The sequence below is a fragment of the Heloderma suspectum genome, chromosome 1 (genome assembly GCF_057233095.1).
Source record: "Heloderma suspectum isolate Gila_16-S chromosome 1, 16-S_ref, whole genome shotgun sequence".
NCBI classification, from domain to species: domain Eukaryota; kingdom Metazoa; phylum Chordata; class Lepidosauria; order Squamata; family Helodermatidae; genus Heloderma; species Heloderma suspectum.
In genome coordinates this window covers 172205768-172228572 of record NC_139458.1, presented here as the reverse complement: position 1 = coordinate 172228572, position 22805 = coordinate 172205768, and the positions used below count along the sequence as shown (strand labels likewise).

General features: G+C 41.2%; 1 protein-coding gene across 10 annotated transcripts in view; it reads right to left on the bottom strand.

Moving 5' to 3' along the window:
• Positions 1–11149: 11149 nt before the first annotated feature.
• The window catches only part of MBD5 (methyl-CpG binding domain protein 5), a 170640-nt gene continuing 158984 nt past the window's right edge, over positions 11150–22805 (bottom strand). For 9 of the 10 annotated variants that reach the window (XM_084810204.1, XM_084810251.1, XM_084810214.1 and 6 more), the window contains one exon: positions 11150–19585. In XM_084810204.1, the coding sequence (XP_084666330.1) occupies positions 19514–19585 (72 nt within the window). In that variant the 3' untranslated portion in view covers positions 11150–19513. The remainder of the gene's footprint in view (positions 19586–22805) is intronic. The other variant, XM_084810271.1, reaches the window with a different exon arrangement.

Below are 22805 nucleotides of genomic sequence, written 5' to 3'. Positions count from 1 at the left end.
ATCTCTATTATCTTCCAAGTGATTTAGCAGAATCTTTAAAGCATCATGTTTCACCATTACCACAGTTACCTGCTGAATAATAACATTTATCTGAAGCCAATATGTGTTTGAGCCTTAGGGCGCAAGCACCAAACGTGATATAGATCTATTCTTTCAATATTACAGTCAGGGCCAGAAATAATGGAACAAGGATAACTGTTTTGGCAGTTGGCCTCTGTACACCACCACATTGGAGTTGAAAGGAAACACACCCAGATGGGAGTGAAGTCAGGACTTTCCGCTGTAATTCAAGGGGTGTGACAAAAGTGGGGCACTAACCATTCAGGAAGGACAGCCAGTGACATACACACACACCCATCATTGGGGGCTCATAAGTAATGGAACGAATGGCTGACAAGCAGCTGCATGGCCAGGTGTGGCCTGTTTCCTGGGTACCCCATGACTAATCAAGCAGATAAAAGGCCTGGAGGTGGTTCTGAGTGTTACATTTGCATTTGGTAGCTGTTCACTGGAACTCCCAACATGAGGTCCAAAGAGGTGTCCATGCAAGTGAAGGAGGCCATCATTAGGCTGAGGAAACAAAATAAACCCATCAGAGAGATAGCAAAAACATTGGGAGTGTCCAACACAACAGTTTAGAACATCCTGAAAAAGAAGGAATTGGCAAGCTCAGCAACAGCAAAAGGCCTGGAAGACAACTAAAGTGGATAACTGCAGAATGCTGCTCATGGTGAAGAGGAACCCTTTCACAACATCTAGCCAGGTCAAGAACGCTCTTGAGGAGGTAGGCATGTCATTGTCAACTTCTACAGTCAAGAGACGGCTTTATGAATGTAAATACAGAGGCTTCACAACAAGTTGCAAACCACTGGTAACGCTCAAGAACAGAAAGGCCAGATTAGCCTTTGCCAGCAAACACCTAAAAAGCCCACCCAGTTCTGGAATAAGATTCATTGGACTGATGAAACCAAGATTAACTTGTACCAGAATGATGGGAAGAGAAAAGTATGGAGAAGGAAAGGAACAGCTCATGATCCAAAGCATACCACATCATCTGTCAAACATGGTGGAGGCAGTGTTATGGCATGGGCATGTATGGCTGCCAATGGAACTGGGTCACTGGTGTTTATTGATGACCTGATTGCTGATAAAAGCAGCAGGATGAATTCTGAAGTGTATAGGGCTATACTTTCTGCTCAGATTCCGCTGAATGCTGCCAAACTGATAGGATGCCGATTCATATTGCAGATGGATAATGACCCAAAACATACAGCAAAAGCTACCCAAGAGTTTCTCAAGGCAAAGAAGTGGGATGTTCTGCAATGGGCAAGCCAGTCACCTGAACTCAACCCAATAGAGCATGCTTTTCACTTACTGAAGACAAGACTGAAGGCAGAAAGACCCACAAACAAGCAGCAGCTGAAGACAGCTGCAGTAAAGGCCTGGCAAAGCATCTCGAGGGAGGACACTCAGCATTCGGTCATGTCCATGGGTTCCAGGCTTCAGGCAGTCATTGACTGCAAAGGATTTTCATCCAGGTATTGAAGGTGATCCTTAAGTTTGAAATGATGTTGGTTTGTTCTATTACTTATGAGCCACCAACGATGGGTGTGTGTGTTTGCCACTGGCTGTCCTTCCTGAATGGTTAGTGCCCCACTTTTGTGAAACCCCTTGAATTACAGCTGAAAGTCCTGACTTTGCTCCCATCTGGGTGTGTTTCCTTTCAACTTCAATGTGGTGGTGTACAGAGGCCAACTGCCAAAACAGTTATCCTTGTTCCAATATTTCTCACCCTGACTGTACATTTCCAGCATCTGAACACATTCACACAATAAAATTTATTCTGGTTCTGAGGAGTAAGATACTATCTGTTCAGCAATTTATATTGTGTCTTCTTTAATTAACCAAAATGGAGAACTGCTTAATTCCTCCATGAATTTTTCCTCATACCTGATTTGAGATATCATAGCTATATCTGTATACCACAAAATCCTAGCTGTTTCCTGTCTTGATTTCATATTTAATATAATCTGATATACTTGAGAAAGAAGTCCTCTAGTGTCTAATTTTTAATCAAAATTTGCTCATCGCCAGTTCCCTCATCTGAGCTGCCTTTAAGTCCTGAGTCACAAAACGCCTAATCTGCAAATACTGAAACCAAACAACCCACCATCCCTGTGTGCTTCCTATATGAAGTTTTAAAACCTGAAAAAATATGTGTTTCCCATTGCTGAGAGTTTTCCACATTTCTGCCAACAGTGAATCTATTCTCTCTAATGACTGAGGTGAGGTGAAACATTTTTTACTTTATTTATCCCAACATTTCAAATACTGTCCTAATATCTTCTTAAGGTTCCAGTGTTGGTAAATTGTGTTGATCATAGTGACCTTAATTTCTGTATTTTACAAAGCGATTCTGCTTTCAGACTCAGCTAAGCAGAGAGAATGTATTCCTCAAAGTTTAGGTCTGGACTGAAATCCTAATTATTCCCCAGACTCATTGTATGGCCCCAAATATCTTCAGATCTCACAGCATTTTTGTAAGAGTGACAAAGTCTGTCAAGCAGTTTTGCAGTTTCATATAGTGCTAAACAAATGGTATGTAATAGGACTGCATTCAGACAAGGTACCTCAGAACTCCGCTGTCTACCCCTCTTCACTCAGAAAATGGAGTGCAGAGATGGGAAAAAGGGGGTGTTCCCAGGGGCAGGGAGGGGAGGAGACCAGGGAGGCAGCCATACAATACTTCCTATGGCTGCCCCAGCCTCCTTCCCTCCCTCACTGAGGCACCGCTGCCAGATGCATGAAACCGCCCATCTAGCAGAAACATGGGGTGGCTGGAGGAGGAGCTGCCTCTGTCCTCCCACCCTGCATTGGATACTTGACAGCCTCCGATTTTGGAGGCTGCCGACTATCCTCATCAGATGGTGCCCTAATTGGATTAAGCATCTATAAGGGGAGCTTCCTCAGGACGAACAGCACAAGGACGACTCCCATTTTGATTATGTTTGTTTTTCTCCATAGAGACATGCTGGAGGGTTTCTCTCCTTGACTAGGTATTGTGCAATTTCCCACTTATTTGTTCTATTTGTAAAAGCAATGGAATATTAACGCAGGGACACACACACCATGGGATGTAAACTATGCTAACTTTGAAGTGATGCTTGCAAGCCTCATGCCTCTATAGCCAATTTGCACAACCCTCTTGGACAGGACAGGAGAATGGATCAAAGCAATCCAAGTTGCCCATCTGTTGTGCTTGTGGTGGAGCAAACTTGTTTAAGTTTGGTGCTGCCACCCAATTAAACCTATGCAGAGTGGGAAGAATGTGGAGGCGATTGTCTCCTCTGCACTTCTCCCACTCTGCAATTTTGCTAGATGGATGTTCTTGCCCATCTAGCTAGGGCTCTGCAGAGGGGGAGGGCAGGAAGGTGGGGCCGACTGGCAATAGCTCATATTCCCACTTCCCCAGTCCCCTCCTCTCCCTGCCCACAGAACCGCCCCCTTTTCCTCCTCTCCGCTTTTGCAAGCCCCAAGAGGCAGCTGGCGGGGTTCTCTCCATGCCAGCTGCAAGGGAGAGGGGAGGGGATCTTGGACTCCTGGGTCTGAGGTTGGAGCACTGTCCAGAAACCCGAACTATTCTATGCCCCCCCCCGATGCAATCTATGGGCCATAGGATTGCTCTCCCAGTTTATTAATCCCTTATAAATTACAGATCTGGATATGGATAAAACCAGTAGTTATGAAGCAAGAAACATATTTCCTTTGCTTTCAGACAGGAGCCATTTGAGAAATACGGACTTTAGCAAAACTTCTTCACTGATTTGAAATTTGCTCTCAGTTTAAAGGGATCAGTATCTGAATGAGATTTCAGTTTAGGGTGGGTTTGGATATATACGCACTATCTCTCTTTCAGATAGTTCACTCTGCTGGTTGTCTTAGATGAGACCCCACTTTTTCTGTTTTATGTAGGTCTTTCTTACCATTGCAGAAGCCACTTTTTAAAAATGTGTCTTGCAGGGCTTTCTATTCATACAGTTCACACTCACAGATACACACACATGCACACAAGTGTATACTCACAGGAATTGTCCATTTTACATGGCTGATACCACCTTTAGGTAGGGTGATGTTTCTACATTAGAGCAGAATTCTATGCATGGTTAGACGGAAGAAAGTCCTACAAAGTCTGAGGAATGCTGGGGGTTGTAGGATTTTTTTTCTGCCTAAAACACCCATCGGATTGTACCCTTAGAGTGCAAATTTTACAGGCAACATATTTTGAGAGTTGGTACTCAAAATATGCCATTCCTAACTTGTCCAAAGTTGCAGCAGTGGTGGTGGTGACATGGAAGAGCCTTCAGGAAATATTAGGGGAAAGTCTTACAGTTGGAAACTTGGGAGAGGGAGGACAGACAGACAAAAACTATAACATCTCAAGCAAACAAGCTGAGGATTGCTAGATAAGATCTGAAGTCTGGAGTCCACAACAGCCACTAAGAGGAGAAACTAGTTACAGGGAGATCTCTGGGTAGAAGCAGTCGGTGCAACTGAGACTTTGCTTCTGAATTACAGAGACTACTTCAGAATGGATGCTCAAGCGAGGGTGGGGGAGAAAAAGAAGGCATTTTGCAAGTTTTACAACTACAGAGATGGACAACGTGCAATTCCCCCTTTCCTTTTTGTGGGCACCACTATCCCCAAACTGATGCCGTTTTGCTGAATTGCTGCTGAATTTTGGCATCATGCAGTGGCAGGAAAAAGGCACATTTCCCCTTTAAAACAAGGCTTGTGGGGAGTGTACATCTTGTTTTAATGAAAAAACATACTCCTGTTGTGGCTTCTGAGAGCATGATTTTGCATCAAAACAAGGTGCACCCTTCCCAGGAGCTTTGTTTTAAATGGGGAATGCAGCTCCCCACCCCCTTGCTGCTGAAATTCGTCTGCGATTTGGCTGTGGCAATTTCGGCTGCAGTGCTGTGAGTGTGAGCAACCCCCAGCAGGTCCGGGGGGGGGGAGAAATTGGCCCCAGACCCTCCAAAGTTGCCCACCCCTGTTCTACTACTACTTCATAGTATTGGGTAGGGGGCACAGTTTGGTGGCAGAACAAATGCCTTGCTTTGCATGCAGGAAGTGCTGAAGATTAGACAAATTCTTGGTAACAATAACTACTGGTGATGATGGCTATGTGCTACCTCCAAGATACTTGTCCTGGGGAACAACAGCTATTGCTCCCATGCTCCCCTTAATGTATTTGTCCAGTGCTGCCCTCCCCTCCATTGCCACAGGCACATATACAAACTCCCTTTGCTAAGCTCCCATCCAAGAGAAGTGATCTGTCTAGAAATAAAATCTCATCTTGAAATATATTATTTTGAGACTGGATCACAGAGGACTTTGCCCGAAAAATCTCCATTGACTTCAATAGTCCCTCCAGCTCCAGTTTAGAAATTAAACCATAGAACATGTCATAGATCCTTTGCTCCATGCAGGGAAAAGCAACCCCTAGCCCAATGAAAAATACATGAAGAAATAAACAATGGTGCAGTGTGAAGCCAGGGCTCACAGGGTCTAAGCCCAACACCGTTTGAGTAGTAACGGCCATGACATTATCTACCACTCCCTGAGGCTTACCTGCTGCCTCTGACAGTGGAAGCTGGTGGCTCCGATTTCGGTGGGGCTCTGAATTTATTCTGGGCTTCAGTCAGAACCGGCCCAGACTCTAAAGGAGCTATCCAAGGTGCTGAACCAATTTTGGGACTAGGGTTCAGCACTTTGGATAGCTCCTTTAGAGTTCTGGCTGGTTCTGATTGAAACCGCAAATGGATTTATAGCCCCATCGAAATTGGGGCCACCAGCCTCCACTGCCCTCTGAGCTTAGCTGCTGTCGTAGGGCAGGAGGGGCAGCAGGGAGGGGAAGGATCCTCCTAGCAACAATTCTTCTGAGCTCTCTCTGTTATAACGCAAAGTATTTTGGGGTGGTTGGTCTTGAATGGACAATTAAGTCCCATTAACTTTACAAAATACCTGCTCCTGGAGAAGATGAACACTGCTAGACCTGGTTGGTTGATATGCGCTGCCAGCATTTTGGGAATCTCTTATGGGGGCTGTCACAATGACAGTCTGCATCTCAAAATTTATCACGGCATCAGTGGAAATAAACCACAAGGAACTCATTTGAAAGCAACATCGGAGTGCACTTACTCCATGATATATATTAGGAAAGTACAAGCAGCTCAGCCTCCAGATGCATCAGGGAACTGCCTGCTGTGCAGATGGATGATTCCGCTTCCCTGCTAAGTGGGTTTTGTCAATCCTTTGTTAGAAAAAGTGCAGAAAAGTGCACATGGGAAAAAGGGTAGAAAAGGGCAACTAAAATGATCAAAGGGCTCCCCAATGAGGGAAAGTTACAACAGCTGGGATTGTTTAGCTTGGAAAAAAGGAGGGTAAGGGGAGACATGATAGAGGAGTCCAAAATTACACATGGTATGGAGAATGTGGATAGGGAGACTTTTTTCTCCCTCTCTCAAAATATTAGAACCCGGGGTCATCCCATGAAGCTGATTGGTGGGAGATTCAGCACCGATAAAAGGAACTCCTTCTTCACACAGTGCATAGGTAAACTATGGAATTCATTACCAGAAATGTAGTGATGGCCATCAACTTGGGTGGCTTTAAAAGGGGGTTAGGCAAATTCATGGAGGAGAAGGCTATCAATGGCTACTAGTACCAATGGCTATATGCTACCTCCAGGATCAGACGCAGTGAGCCTATGTACACCAGTTGCTGGAGAAATGGCAGAAAGGTGCTGTTGCACTCATGTCCTGCTTGTGGGTAGCTGGCTGGCCGCTGTGTGAACAGAATGCTGAACTAGATGAACCTTTTTCTGGTCTATCATGGCTCTCCTTATGTTCTTATTGGTCAACAGATCCCCTTTGTATTGAGTCAGCTATGAAGAAGCTCCATACTGCATGTGTTGCTTGGGCCAGGGAAGGGGATGCTTTTTCCTACCACCCCAAACCTCACTCCGTGTACAGAAGCCTACTGGACTGGCAGTTGAATCTGAGTTCAACACTGGTGACAGGACATGATCCTCCAACACCACACCCGAAGGCAGCAGCCTAGCTAAGGGGGGACAGATGGGGTGCAGGACATGCTGCATGGCACACAGCTCTTTGCTCCTGCTGACTGAAGGGACAACCATTGGCTTGCAGTTCAAAGGGGAAGGATGGAGAGGAAGGAGTACTCCTCTTATCAAGCAGTTTCTTCAGCAATTCCTAGATGGTCTCAGCTATACAGGAACTGGGGTGCCCGGAGTGAGTAGGAAATGAGGAAGGCAAAAGTGCAACCATCAGGAACAAGGGAAGGCAGGAACTTCTCTTGTATAATATATACCTGTCAGCTTAGGATAACATTCCATGATTCTGATGAAATTTAGTCTAATCCAAGGATGCTTATGCGGGAATAAATCTGTTAGTCTTTAAGGTGCCATAACAAGGCTGTTTGTTGTTTTCGCTGCAGCATACTAACACAGTCACTCCTCTTTTTTTAGTGTTGCTTTCTCCCACCAATCAACTCAAGGTCTACCACTTCCCTTTCAATTTTCACTGCTTTTCTGTCTTTCTGTCACTCCAAATTGGTAGTCTTGGCAGTGTTGCATCCACAGAATTTCATGCGCGGTTGCCATAGAGGCTGTGGAAGTTGTGCATGGAGGCTTACACAGCTCTGAGCAGCACTATTTTACTTGTACATTCAAAAAGAAGCAGAAGTAGGTGCAAATTCTGCCACCCGAAATCCACCAACTGACAACACTCACTTGCTCTATGACAGGACTCTGCCCTCGGGGCTCTGCATTACAGCTAGCATCCAGAGTCCATCAAGTTCTAATACTGAAGTTGGGTTTTCCTAATTTGTGAGAACTCAGCCAAGTCACACTTTAACAAGGTGCATGCTGCAAGAACACAGGCACAACCTTAGGTGATAATAAGGATGTCAAGGAACAACAAATCATTTGAAGCAATACTGCTACAGCACACTGAACATGTTAACTACCCTGACCCTTCTCTCATTATAAAATGGCAATGAGCTTACAGATGAAAAAAATCAGCCTTCATGGCCTTGTATGTGGAAGGCCAATAGCAGTACAAAAATTAGTGTGCCTTTGCTTGTCTTTAGAAAAGTTTAATTTCTGAGTTAAACGCTAGATGAACATGGCTTTAATAATTACTGAACCTCAACTGGAGTTGCAGTTTATTGTTCCATGTGCTGCTGCAAGTATCATCCTCATATGATTGAGTTCAGATCGTCAGCTACACAGGATCAGCTAGAGAAGCTATCAGTAGTTTGATGACAAAAAATGCTAAATGGCAGCAACAGCTCCTTTGACAGCTAGTCGCAGGGCTGAAAACCAGTACTTCAGATTGCTGTTTCTACTCATAAAACAGTTGTAGCCACACTGCCACACCCTTTCCCCTTCTTTCTTCTTTTAAACTTGCCTTCTCATCTCCAATACCCCATTTCACATGGTAGCCTTCCCTTGTTATTCAGTTGGGTAATTTCCCGTGATCTTGGACCTTGATGCTTATTGCAATCACAGTACAAACTCTTAACAGTCACTATTACATTGAATTTGATATTACTTAACTGTTACATCAACTTTGATGTTACTTATCAGCCAAAGTTACCTGCAGAAAATGCACTGGCAAAAGCTTTGTGTTCAACATCCAAGTTCCAAGAATGCCTCCATACCCACTTCAGGTGTTTTCCAAATCCAAGCAGGGAGATCACATATATTTGAAAAGACACAAATATACTCTTTAATTCATTACAAGATCAGTTAAAATTAATACCTAATCCTTAAGATAGGATATGATTCTAGACCCCTTTTGTGAAGACCTTTGCACTCTTTTGTACAATACACCTTCTCTTTAATTCCAATCAAACACTTATGTAGAAGTGATTCCTAGCCATTTAGGTGGAATTGCTTTTATGAAAAACTGCTTAGAACCAGAGCCTAAGCTTCTGCACTATAGTCATATTCTTAAGCAACTGTTGGAACAAATTAGGCAAGCAAAATGCCTTGTGGATGTGCTTAGATATCCATTGCAGACTTTTGATGATCACAGTCATTTCTAGTTGTTGGCCATCCATGTTTCCTTCTAAATCAGGGGTACACATACTGTAGCCTGGGGACATGTGCCCTCCCCAGGGCACCCTGACCCTGCTCCCACTATAGTCATCCCCTACAGATTTCTCGCCAGTTGTACTGTTGTAGTTGCACCTGCCACCACTGCTTCTGCTACTACTGATTGCTAGCCTTCACGCCACTTGCTCCTCCAGTGATCTTCATACAGATTGCTCTTTCTTGGCAACCAGTGAAGGAAGAGTGATCTGTATCAGGAACACTAGGAAGGGTGTGTGTGTATACACACATGTGAAAACATGCGTATTTGTGTATGTGGCTCCTGAGCCAGCATCACATGCATCCTTTGCGGCCAACAAGGTTGTGCACCCCTGTTCTAAATGGAGGTCAATTCTAGACTGGTTGGATTATGAACCTTTGATGAACAGAGACAGGTATTAATCAAATTGCTATATGCCACTCTGAGTATGGGCATATTGAAAAATGACAATTGGAAAGGCAGTTAGAACTGTCTTCTTTGTAAGTTCCTTCAGTGTTTACATTTTCATTTAAGACACAAGTGGGCAACCCTTCACTGTGTTCCTTCCTCCTTGCGGCCTGCTGAAGCCCCAGGGACTCCTGCCAATTTCCCCCCACTGCCCAGCTGGACAGGGGTGGGGGAGATCACTGTTCCAGCACTGCTAACAGCAGTGGGGAAACAGCAGTCTTAATCAGGATTGCTAGAGGGGCAGGAAAAAGGCTTTAACCACATTCAATAGAAATTCTATCCCCTAATTTCAGTGGGGAGGGATGGGGAGGTTTAAAGCTCCCCATCCCTGCATGCCAAGATGTGGGTGGCTGGATGAATGTGGTTATATGTGCACGCATATGTGCAGCCCACTCTCCACCACCTGGTAATTCACACAGCCCTCAGGGCCAAAAATGTTGCCTATCTATGACTTAAGGGCTAGTAAATGTGGACATACAATATGCTAAGGTAGACAATCACATGCACAGATCTTAATTCAGAGCTCTTTCAAATGGTAGTTTTCCTACATAGAAAGCACCTTCATGAAGAAAAATACAAAAACATGTATGCAGACTGTCGTGCATGAGGACTGAACACATGCTTCCCCCCCAACACATGTACACAATGCTATAAATTATTTGTTGGGTTTGCTTCCTGGAACATGTATGTCGCATCTATATGCAGTGAAATATCTTTGTTGGTCCTATGTGATTAACTACAGGTGATTTTCACACATTTCCTGCATGGAAACATTTCCATGCAGCTTACAAGCGTAAGTTGTAAGGTCTTAAGCTGCCACCTCATGCAAAGCTGTTTTATAAATTACACATTTCTTTTGGCTAGATCATAAGTAACATCTTGTCAAAATCAGGCCTAGTTGATATCCCACAGAGAATAGCAGACATAAAGCTGTCCCTGAGAATGGAATAAAATGGACAGCACAACATATAGGGTTGAATCCAGAGAAGATCAAGTGGAATTCTTCTCTTACAAAGGGGCATTCTGACTTCCCCCCTCTCCCCCACTACGTCTGCTGTAATGGGCCAATGGACCCTCTGATGTGGAATGGGGCAAAGGGGCTTGCAAGAAGATATCCACTTCCAAGATAGCAGAAGACATTCTGGTAGTGGTGCTCATCTGTACACTACATGCAAGAACTAGCTAGTGGGACACACTGTGTGACCTTATTCAAGACATTGCACAATGTTTTGCACCAACAGAAGCATGCCCCTGGATTTCAGTTCTCTTGTCACTTAAGGTTCTTGTAATGTAAGTTTGTAGGATCTATCAGGCCCTTTGATAGATTTGTTCCTATTCCATTCACATATGCTTTCCCTAAAACTGCCAAACATGTTTGATTTCTCTGACATACCACTTTCATGTACTGTCATCAGCCATCCTACTTAATTATTCAGATCAGTATTATGAAATAACGTAATTGTTTATTTAATCTAAAAGTACCAAACACCCTCCCATATCCACTATTCAAATTTAGCTATTTACACCCTGACTTTTAAAGTATTTTTCCCCAAGACAGCTTACATCACACAATGAAAAACGATTACAAGCTGTTTTTACTTCCTCAATACTCTGGTTACATGTAGAATTCTTCCTTTTAGATATCGATTTTCCCCTTCTAATCACAGTCTTCACTGTCTTTTATTTCTTCTCCCTGATCTCTTCTGATTAGTAGACTTATCATCAGGTCTTTGTGGCAATTTCTGAGTCTTATCATCTGGTTCGGCATTCTGTCACTAGAGTTCTCAACACCAGGTTGTCCAATTGTGACATATCCCCAACTACTAGGGAATCTCCTATTAACACATCTTCTTCCTCAAGTAAGTTAGTGAATGTTTTTGTTTAATGTATGACGAAATGAATCCTTTAGTGTACTGTCTACCACATCTTCTGTTTGAATAACTGCAATATAATGTTGCAGGACTGCAGCAGCCATTAATAAGCCTGTTTCATTGACTGCATAGACTGAATTTCCCTATTAGTTGTTTGATCTACTTTATTTCCAAAACACACACACACACACACACACACACACACACACACACAGTTACTATGCCAACTAATTGAGCATGATGTAGCCAAAGATCCATTGATTTAATTGGGAGAGGTAAGCCCATGTTTAAGCATCTCCCACTGAAATCAGTGGGACTTCAAAATGGTTACCTTTTGCTAGACTGGGAGTCCCTTTCAAGTGGTGTTTGCAACCACTAAAGTATCAGGCAGGACTTGTGTAAAATAAAGTTCTTTATTTAACCAAGCATGCCTCTAACTCCTCACTCTCCAATTTCCTCCTGCTCTGTCTCTATTCCCTTGTGCTGATTTGCTTCCTTCTAGCTGTTGCCTCAGTCTGTGCCTTCTCTTTATTTCATTGAGTTATTCTTCCCATCTGCTTTCCTAACTCCACTACCTAGTTCCACATACATTAGTATGGCACCCAGTAATTTTAAGTAACATAATTCTATAGAAGTTGAAGAATTCAGGTGTAGTTGTTATCACTAATAGATGCATTTAAATTAGAATCCATGGGCTCAGGACTATAACATTCTTTATTTTTTTGTTACCTCAAACTCATTTTTTAATATCTTGGGAGCTAATGATCAATTTACTTTTGAAAGAAATTCATTCAGGGGGTATTTTAAGTTATTTCTAGGCTACAGAAACTCCAATATACTAGTATGTCTCGAAAACGGTGAATCAATTTCTGGTGCATTTAGATTTAGCAATGCCTTTTGTTTTTTGGTTAAAACCATAAAATCTATTGATACAAAATACTTTTAGAATCTCTACAAATTTATTAATAAAATGAAGCCTGTCTTGGCTTGCATCCGGCCACAGGGAAAGTGTCTGGCCAGTTAGGTACCTGAGGCGACTCTGGTAGCAAGAAGCTGGTTGGCAGTAATGCCAGATAAACAGGAGCACGGCAAGGCAAGGACTATCAGCACCTTGGACAGCACTATGCAGTCGCTGCTGGGCTGGGATATTTCCTCATGAAAGAAGCTATTATTCCAGCAAGAGACTAGTAGCAACTGAGGGCTTCAGTAGGCTGCTCAGCTCTCAGAGGCTCCGCCTCCCACAGGGTATTGACTGGAACCCTAGAGGGCCCATGCTCATTTCCATAGCCTGAAGGTCCTATGTGGCTGAGGGACCTGAAGAGGTTTTTGCAGTCATACTTGGAGGATGAGGTTGATGGAGGGCCAAGTCCTTGGGTCTGAGGGATGTGTCAGGACTTCCCAAAGGACCTTCTGGGAGTGGGGTGATCAGTGTCTCACTGGGCTTAGAGTCCTGTTTGGGTTGACGCTGATCCTCCAGATCCAGGGCCATGACAAAGACCTTGTAACATTAAGCTACTAAGACTAGTAGTGCTACCTGAATAGCAATCCAACATGCAAATCCTCCCCCACAAGCATTATATCCCAGGCCACACTTATACACTCACCAAAGGCACAGACTATGGCTGTTCCTGCTGTGTTAAAAAGCATGGTCCCAGAAGTAAAGCATGTTGGATACCACAACGTTCAGCTACAGAGGCCTAGAGAGTCCCTGCTGAGGGCCTCAGTTCGAACTATCCCAGTAGAGACAATCACTAGGTCAATGGGCAGTTTGTTCACTGGGCAACCACTGCACTCTTGTCTTATTTTGGTCATTGTGGACTGAACCCCACTCCAACAGCAATAATAGCTCCGTGCAACCATTCAGTTTATACTTCTGGTGCTGGCGTGGAAGTTAGGCCAGAGTCTTGGCAGGTGGAAACAATCAGGCAAGCCAAAAAGGAAACTCTCCCCTTTTCAACACCAATGAGAGCTCTCTAGACAAACAGGTAACAATATTATTATAACCCAAAGATAACTTACCTGCAGTTATTTTGACATCATCCTATGATGTTATGAAGCATCAAGATCATTTTGGGTTGTCTGAAGACATTTATCATCTGCATTTCTGATTAACTCTGGTTCTGGAATTCTAATACTCCTGGATTTAAAAAAAAGTTTATGTATACTAGTAGTTCCAAAAGTTGTTACTCCAGGAGACATTCAGCCTGCTCCAAATTTCATCAGACCTACGCAGTGTATGCTGTGCTCATGTGTGAATATGGCTTTCCTCATTCATTTCATTGTTGGACAGCTTTGACATCCCCAAGATTAAAGTGAACTAGGCAGAATGTGTTCATTTTTTAAAAACCAAATATATCAGAACTAGAACCTCTGGGTAAGGGGTACTGAAATCAATTATTAGCATGCTTTATCCCCCCCCCCCCAGCATTGGTGTCTATAACTGCTGAGAGGTACAACCTTGAATACGAATCTTAGGAAAAGTTATGTATGTATTGGAAGCTTTTCTTTAACCAACATTTTATTGCTGGCCTCTTTACTGCTTTTTTATCTAGTAAGTAAAAGGGGAAAAACAACACTGGATTAAACTCTTGGGGCTTACAAAGAAGTCACTCAATAAAACATATCTTCTCTTTCTTTTACAGTGAATTAAATCCATTTCATTTCAGAGGAACAAGGTGGATGGTCCTCATTCTCTTGTCTTTTCCACTTCTGATTTCAATTGGGCGCATCCATTAAAAAAAATAAAAAATATTCAAGGGGTTTAATTTTGTCTTTAGAAGCCATCCTATTTTTCTGTGAGTGATGCCAGAGACTTGAGAAAGGATATAACAAGTATCATGGAGGTACTGGGGTAGGAGTTTTGATTATCCACAGACTTTTGGAGTGGTCATCAGGATTAGCAGGGACCTTGAATCTTATGTGGGATGTGGGTTACCCAACCATTTTAAGATGGAGATATATTTCGCTAACATAATTATTTGTCAATTCTTTAATTCCCCTAGAGCATCAAAACACCAGAATATGCGGTCATCCAACAAAGCTGATTCAGGACAAACAAAATTAAGTATTCCAAGTAACCCATAATTATTTGCCAAAAGATGCTGTGCTGGCCACTGACACAAAAGCATAAAGACTAATTCATGGAGGATAGGTTTGTGAGAAGCTATTACCTATAACAGCGTATAACAGACCCTCCAAAGACAGCATGGTTGGAGAGTGAGGACAAATGGGAATATCCATCAAGAGCTGTGAGCTTCCCGAGGTTGGTCACTGTTGGAGATGACAAACTAGATGGACCTTTTGTCAAGTATGTGTAACTTTGATGTTTGCTGGACAACCCCACTAATGAAGTATTATTTGTGCATAGCACCAGGTTCTTCAAGATTTCATGAAGATACATAGGATACAATTGATTGCATATACTGAATTATGAATTTCCAAGATATCCGATCATTTTCAAGACAATTGTGATCTTCACAGATGCAAGTCCCAGACAGGTAGTGAATTAACTGAGGAGTAATTCTATGATTAAAATACAAGCGACCTGTGCAGAATACACAACCAATCATGCAATGTAATTTCAAAATGGACCTGCTGGATACAGTGGGCAGTATCCACTACTGTTGGTGTGCCTCCGCTCCTTTGTGCAAGCAGGACTCACTGCCAGTGCAACAGGTAGCTAACACTTCCTAAATCAACCGTAGAAATGAGCTGAAATGCTATTTCTGGAAAGGGACAGCTCAGTAGAGCTCCCTTCTGTGAGCTATGCTGACTTGCCCTGTTCTGGAAATGAACGTTTCAGCTCATTTCTGGTTACTTTTGGAAGCGCTAGATTGTTAGCGGTGGGTTTCACCATGGACAGCACTGGCTACTGCCCAGTAATTCGTAAGTTGTCAGCATTAAAATCTGGACAAAACATGTAAACTGAGAACTGTGCCACAGATTTTCTATCATAACAAATTATCTCAGGTTTATGCATTTAATTCAGCATTAATTTTATGGTTATTTAATAATACAACATATATCCCATTTTAGTCAGGGACATGTACCCCATCCCAGAGTGGTGTTGTGCAACTCTTCCGGAAGAGAACATCACAGTGAGGTTTTTTGTGTGATTTAATCATAATATTGACAATTTTTATCAAATTTTACAAAACTGATAGTTTTTTTTAAAAATCTAACTCTTAGTAAGACTAGAATGGGGTTCTTTTAAAATAGAAAAGCATTATTATGCTACTGCTCTTCTGGAATATTCATATTAAAAACCCTATGTAGCAAAATACAAACTGTAGCTAATAAAAGGTAATTCAGTCCACCATGATACTTCATACCATTAAATTCAGGGAATCCACAATAATATTGAGCTATTAGCAAGTTGTTTGCACAATGGCATTGGTAAATTTAAATATAACACTATTAAACAAAATTCCAAACTTAAGCTGTGGCCATGACTGATATGGGACATGTATTATTTTCAACCCTTTGGATATTATTTCAGAGCTAGTGCCAGCAATAGTTTTCAGTCTAAATAACTGGTTATAGGAACGAAAACCTGGCTATAGGAACAAAACCCTTTTCGTAAATAGAAATGGTGTTTATAAAACTCCATGATAGAAAGAATAATTCCTTTGTTTTTTATATAATTTTATCACAACCCACCAAGAATAAATAAATAAATAGACACATGAGGATAGTTAGCATTTTATATCCTCAAAACACCACACAAACACCCACTAATTGATCTAATGAGAGGCTAATTCATCTTATGGGGCCCAACTTCATTGTCCCACATGATTTCTGTCATTGTGCCAAGTTATAGAATTCAATTATTCCACTTTCCAAAATGAGGGTATTTTCTTACTCTCTAAATATAAGAGTATCTCATCATAAGCTAGAAAGTTGGCAAAAATTTTTAAAATGTTAAAATCTTCTTTTAGAAAAATATAGATTTGTTAAGCAAACAAAAAAATAAGCATAGAAAGAAGGGTTGGGCCTTGATTAAAAAAAAAAGTAATTTATGCATTAATGCAAAGAGAAATAAATGGCTCTATGGGCAAAATTCAAGTACGAGTGACCAGCTTTTTAATTGTAAAGTAGGTGCAACATTTTTAAAAATGTTACAACACTGCATGACCTGTAATGCTCACAATATTTACATTAACTGCTTACATAAAACCATAAAAACTCTAAAAAGGAGGGAAAAAATCTGTATGGACCAAAACAAACTACTCCTATCACCCACATCAATGCCAATATTAACCAATGAAATCAAGTGCACAAAAATACTTTACATAGTCTACTAATGTAAAGTACAAACCTAATTAGATAAAAATGTCAAAAGAAGGGTTGGTCAATACAAATTCAGATTTAGGGACAAAAAAAGCAAACTTAAAAAAACCCCAACTAAATATAAACACACATCCACCCACACACACACTCATGAGTATTCATGAATAGAAACATCTGTTTAGACGAGAGCAGAAAGCAGGCTGGTACGAAAAATGGACAACATTAACTCTTTAAACGTAACAAACACATCAACTTGTAACAAAAAATAAGAGTGCTAACTAAACTACACAAAAAGATCACTTCACATGAGTTTTCATGTAGGATTGCAGCAGGCTACCCTGCTGTTACACAAAAGACAAAATGAACCTACCCAGCAGAAGGAAGGGTTCCTGCCTCCAGGCCACTGTAGCTTAGTGTAGCTAATTGCATTCCATCAGGTTGGGGTGTGGAAAAAGGAATAAGAGCTGCCAATATGAGATAAGAGCAGGTTATCTAGCCCATTGGTAGTGCTATATGCATTGGCACAGGACTGCTGACAGTGGGAATGTCCTTCGCTCAGATCTCTTGTCCTTTGGAGCTAATAGCGCTGCTCATATCACATGGGAAATGGAGCTTGGGCCCTGAGAAGGTGAACTGGGCAGGGAATGAGTATTCCTTGTGTAAGCACTAAGTTTTGGTTATCAATATACTGGTACTGTTATCAGCCTTAGATGATGCTTATTACCAGCAGTTTTTGCTAGGAAGAGGTAACTAGGTGATCATATGGAATGAAATTCCAGGATAAAACAAAATGGTGGCTCCCAGATGAAGAGGTAGCAGGTGGTCCTAAGGACTCCATCTTGGGCCCAGGCATGGTTAACTGAGAATATGTTTTGGGATGCCTGGAAGAGGGGGGTGAGGGTGGCATTGCCACCATATGCACTACCAACACTGAAAATGACACTGCACTGCAATTTCTCTTAAAGATATTGGTATTTTGAGAATGGCTCACAGCTTTAGGTTTGCGTATCTGTAGTGTACGATCATCTTTCTAACACACATGTTTCACATTTCTTTCAAACTTAACATAAATAATCTGGTTAATAGATTCAACCTGCACATTTCTGCCACATTAATATATATATATATATATATATATATATATATATATATATTTATATATAAGAATCTGTTAATGGTATAAATAATTCTTATTAAATAAAATAAATCTGATATGTTACATAATACTGATATCATCAGTGGCTGGGATCCAAAGAGCTACATCTCAAAGATTTAGGTGTGCCTGGTGGGATTTTTGATCCCCCCTGCTTTTAACAAGAGACCCCATTCTGTATCACAAACTGTTTTTGGAAGTCCCCTCTGGTTCAAAAGTAGTTTGTCACCTTCATATGGGGGAGGGAGATTTCTGTTCAAGAACACACACACACACACACACACACACATATAAAAACCTTTGGGTGCAGAGAAGTAGTTGTGCAGTTCTTTGGATCCTGGCCAGTGCTGCTAATAATTTAGTAAGCCACCTTTCACCTCTGGTGTATTAATATGGACGATGGTGTCAGTATTGGCAGGTGAGGCAATTCAGTGACCGCTTATGCTGATACAGTCCTACTGAACTCAATAAAAATACCCAAGCACAATTGGTAACTGAACCCCTTCCTTAGTTTAGGGAACACCTTTTTGCTATACTGTAAAGTCTGACAGTTAACAAGTTAGCAATGAGAACGGTTCGTAAAACTGGGCTATTGCTCTCATACATTAAAAAGAATTGTGTTCTCTGCTTCAACACATTGGACTAGGCAATTTAGGCTCTAAAGGGTTTCAAACTCAATGGCGGTATAAGGTGACTCTGATTTTAAAGCAGGTGGCTAGGAAACTCTGTTAAAGCAATAGCTGACTAAAATATTCTATCTAAATATTTTTAATAAAAGAACTACAGTACTCTACTTTATAACTCAGGCAAATTAAAAAAATGCAACCAGTAGTTGCAGCTTTTGACTTCTTAATTTGACCTGTGATCCCACATCCCTTTAGGAATCTGCAAGGTTGCACTCTCCTACAGGGACCTGAAATGGAGTACAGTACTTCCAGGCAAGGTTCATTCCAAACAGACACTATAAATGAACACTCAGTGGCAAGAAGTGTTATGTCATAATTAAGGTATTACATAATCATGCCTTTTCACTGCTGTTAAATACAAAAACAGCATCTTTTACATTATTATATAAAAGCATTTAGGCTGTATTTTTATTTATCACTTTACACTGGTAGTCTCTTGTATGTGTACTCAATAGAAACCAAAGAATTTTGTACACTATTTTTTTTGTACAATAAAAGATAAAGTGTGCATTAGGTACGCTTGTACATGACAATATTGTACATTATTTACATTTCAGATATCGTCATGAAATTCTGTTTTATCTATATACAAAATGAAAATTTTGCAGGAACATCCGGACTATAATATTATAATCACAATTTTAGTATTATAGAAAAAAAGGATTTTATAGACACGCTGTAATCTTTTGAAGATCTGGATTAATTTCTCTCTCTTTACCAATAAGAATACTGTACCACTGTTTTGTTTAGCACCCTGTGGTGATGAACTCTATCCATCCTGATATTATCTATCTATCTACCGATAGATAGATAATACACAAATATATATATTTATGTGCATGTTTATTTATATAAGTACTGGACCAGTAACAAAGACATTCATTGTTATCTAGAGATCTTCCTCCTCTTGGGTTTTGGAGGCTTCAACTGTCTGTCTCCCTGTGGAATTTGGTGCACCTGAAAAAAGTAGAAAGGTAACAATAGGAATGAATAATGAAAAAGCTCGAACAGTTTAATAATAATGAAATACCTGGTATTTATATAGCATTTCCCATCTTATTTAAAGCATTTCACATACATTATCTCAGTAATCCTTATTTTTTAAAAAATATATATAAGGGAGGGCATTATTACTGGGTTGGATCCTATAAATGCTGTGGACTTTAGCTCATAGAATGGGGTTTTCCTCCTTTCTTCTGCCTGCTGCAACCCCCAGAAAAGCTCTTCCTAAGGGCTGGCAGACCCTCCAGGATAGTCTTTCACATGGCATGGGGGAACTGCAGAAAGGGATAGGGAGCAGCAGAAATCAAGGCCCTCCCTAGCTGGGGAAATGGAAGCATTTTCTACATGCACAGAGCACCGTTAGATCAAGTCATTATTCCCACACTAGAGGTGGGGAAAATGTAGCAACTTACCTAAAGCTACCTTCAGTTGATGGCTTAAGTGCTGTTTTAAAGGGTAACTTCTTGCTCACAACTCATTCTCTTAGCCACTGTACTTGTACTCACTTTCTATGAAAGCCCAACCTCCTGTTCTTTACATTTTTCCTTATTATTTTAGATAAACAAAAAATGGTTTTACAAACAGCAAGGGCAGACACACCTATATCAAAATAATGGGACATCATCAACTTCAGGGGTCTATGATTTTGAGCTCACCTCACTGACCTAGCCAAAAGCTGTAGGTGCCAGCCTCACCCCCTTCTCCTGGCAAGCCTCCCAACCCCATGCCAGGAGGGGAGCACACTGGCTTGGGTGCTGCTGTTTGAAGGTGCACCTTCACACAGCAGCATCCAAAACCTTTTTTTTTGTAAAATACTTTTTATTCTATTTTTTATCTTTATAAATGAAATAAACAGTACCAACAACCTAGTCATTAGCTACAGTTTCCAACAATACAGTATTCTTAGGAGGACACAGCAATAATGAAAAAGAAAAAAAAAAAAGAACAGAAGGAAAAGGAAGAAGGAAGCAAGAAATAAAAAGAAAAAATATAAAAAAGTTACTTAAAAGGATTAAATTTAAACTGCATCACACACAAACTTCAAGTATCATTCTACTTAAAAGTTATACCTATAACAATGCCAATATAACAATTCAGTACAGCATAGATAATCAACCTTACATTTCAATATCATATCTTCAGTCTTGTAGCAAGGGAGCAAACCTAAAATTCATTTCCAGTAACCATATACTGCCCTTCAGTTAACATATAATAGTAAAGCTTAACAATTTAACCAGCCAAAAATATTACTAATCAACGTCTCATAATAATGACGGTAATAATAATAAAAGGGGAGGAAATTAAAAAGGATAAGTAATAACAATAACTTTATGCTATCTATATTTTAGATAGTGTCATTTCTAAATCTATATATGAATGTATACATATCTATACACACACAAACAGGAATTTTATTATACAGTATATCATGTCTAATGTAAAAAAAAGGAAGTAAGAAAAAGAGAGACAGAAAAAAGGGGATATATGTAAACAGTCCTCTAGACTGGCGTACTGCCCGGACCTTATAACCCAAATAAATCTGAAGAAGAAGAAGAATTGAAAAGTTCCCAGCTCATGAGGCTGGGGAAGATGTCTCCCGTGCCTTACTTTGAACACTAGCTTGTCAGGGTGGAAACTGAGCTGAGAGAACCCCAGAGCAGTTCTGATTCTGAGGAGGATCAGCAATCTGTGGGAGAGAAGCCAGCTCATCCCTCACAGGCACAGCAGCTGGCAGAGATTCCTCCTGCCGGCATTCCTGAGATAGACAGTGATCCTAGCAGTGAGAAAGTGCGGGAATGGGGCTTGCTAGATGCTCGACACAGAGAGCGACGAGCAGTGGAGGGCGCGGAAAGGAGGCATAGTGCCCGTTTGGCGTGCAAGCAACGGCCTCCTCCCTTGGACCCAAGGGAAAGAGGGAGGATCTCTCCCTAGCCCATAAATTCAGGGTCTTCAAGTGACTCTCCTTCAAACAGGGATCAACTGCTTACTCGGAGCATAGGCTACTCTGCTGTTCCTTGCTTAGTCGCTGGTGATTTAGCATCTGAAAGAGTCATTAAGTTGTAAAAGGATTAAAGCCTTGAAAAGAATCCTTTCGTCTGTGTCTTGAGTTGGCTATTGGAGTCTACTGATAGAGACCACTAGGGTGCTCCTGACACAGCTAGCTAAGCCTTCGCCATTTCATGATTTAAAAACTTTTTCACCTGGCCTTCAAAAAGAATGCAAAATATAGCAGGATATTTGATATGATAGTGCAGATTCATTTGTCTTGCCTGATTTCTCGCCTTAGTAAATTGCCTTCTTTTGTCAGCCATTTCTTTAGTGTAATCCAGAAATAACATAACTTTGTCTTGTGTTGGCCCCCACAAAAGTTCTCCCACTTCCCTTGCCAAGCGCAAAATATGATTTTTTGTGGAAACTCTTCCAAATTGAACTATAACAGTATAGGAAGTCCCTTTGGTGCCACAAACTGGACTTGGAACACGGTATGCATGCTCAATATCAAATAAATAATCAGATGGCAGAGCGAGTAGCTCATGCAGAAATTTATCTAAGAATTTAAACAGACTTATATCAGCAGGCAGATCTTTGATACCAAGTATATGCAGATTTGCTCTACGAGTATATGCCTCCAGCTGGGAAATTCTCGCAGACAGGATATTATGGGAGGCATGCATAGCTGTCTCTTGCACAGACACCTGGTCTTGGAGAGCATTAACCTTCAATTCCATCTTTTGCAAAGAACTATTAATTAAATCCACAGCCCCTTGAAGGTTAGTAACAGAATCTTGGATTGTATGCAGCCTCTTAGCCTGTTCTGCTAATTGAGGAGACAAAGTTTTTATCAGAGCTAGAAACTCCACTACATTTCTGGCATCTCTAGAAACCTTTGCCAAGGGAGGGGTTGGGGGAGTTGGCGGTGGTCCCACGGCTTTTTTTCCTTCCCCTTGATGCTGCCATCCTCCTCTTCCATAAAGAAAGCAAGTAAGTATAATTACAAAAAAAAAAGTCATTTCAACAGATTTTTCAGGTCCTCAGATATTGTTGGCATTTTTAATTCATAAATACTTTTGGAACTTGTCAGCCCTGAAGTCTCCTAATTACATAGGAGTTTCAAAACAGCTTTGAGTAGATGACGCTCCGGAAAACTGACCTTAGAGTCCAGCTCTTCTGCTGC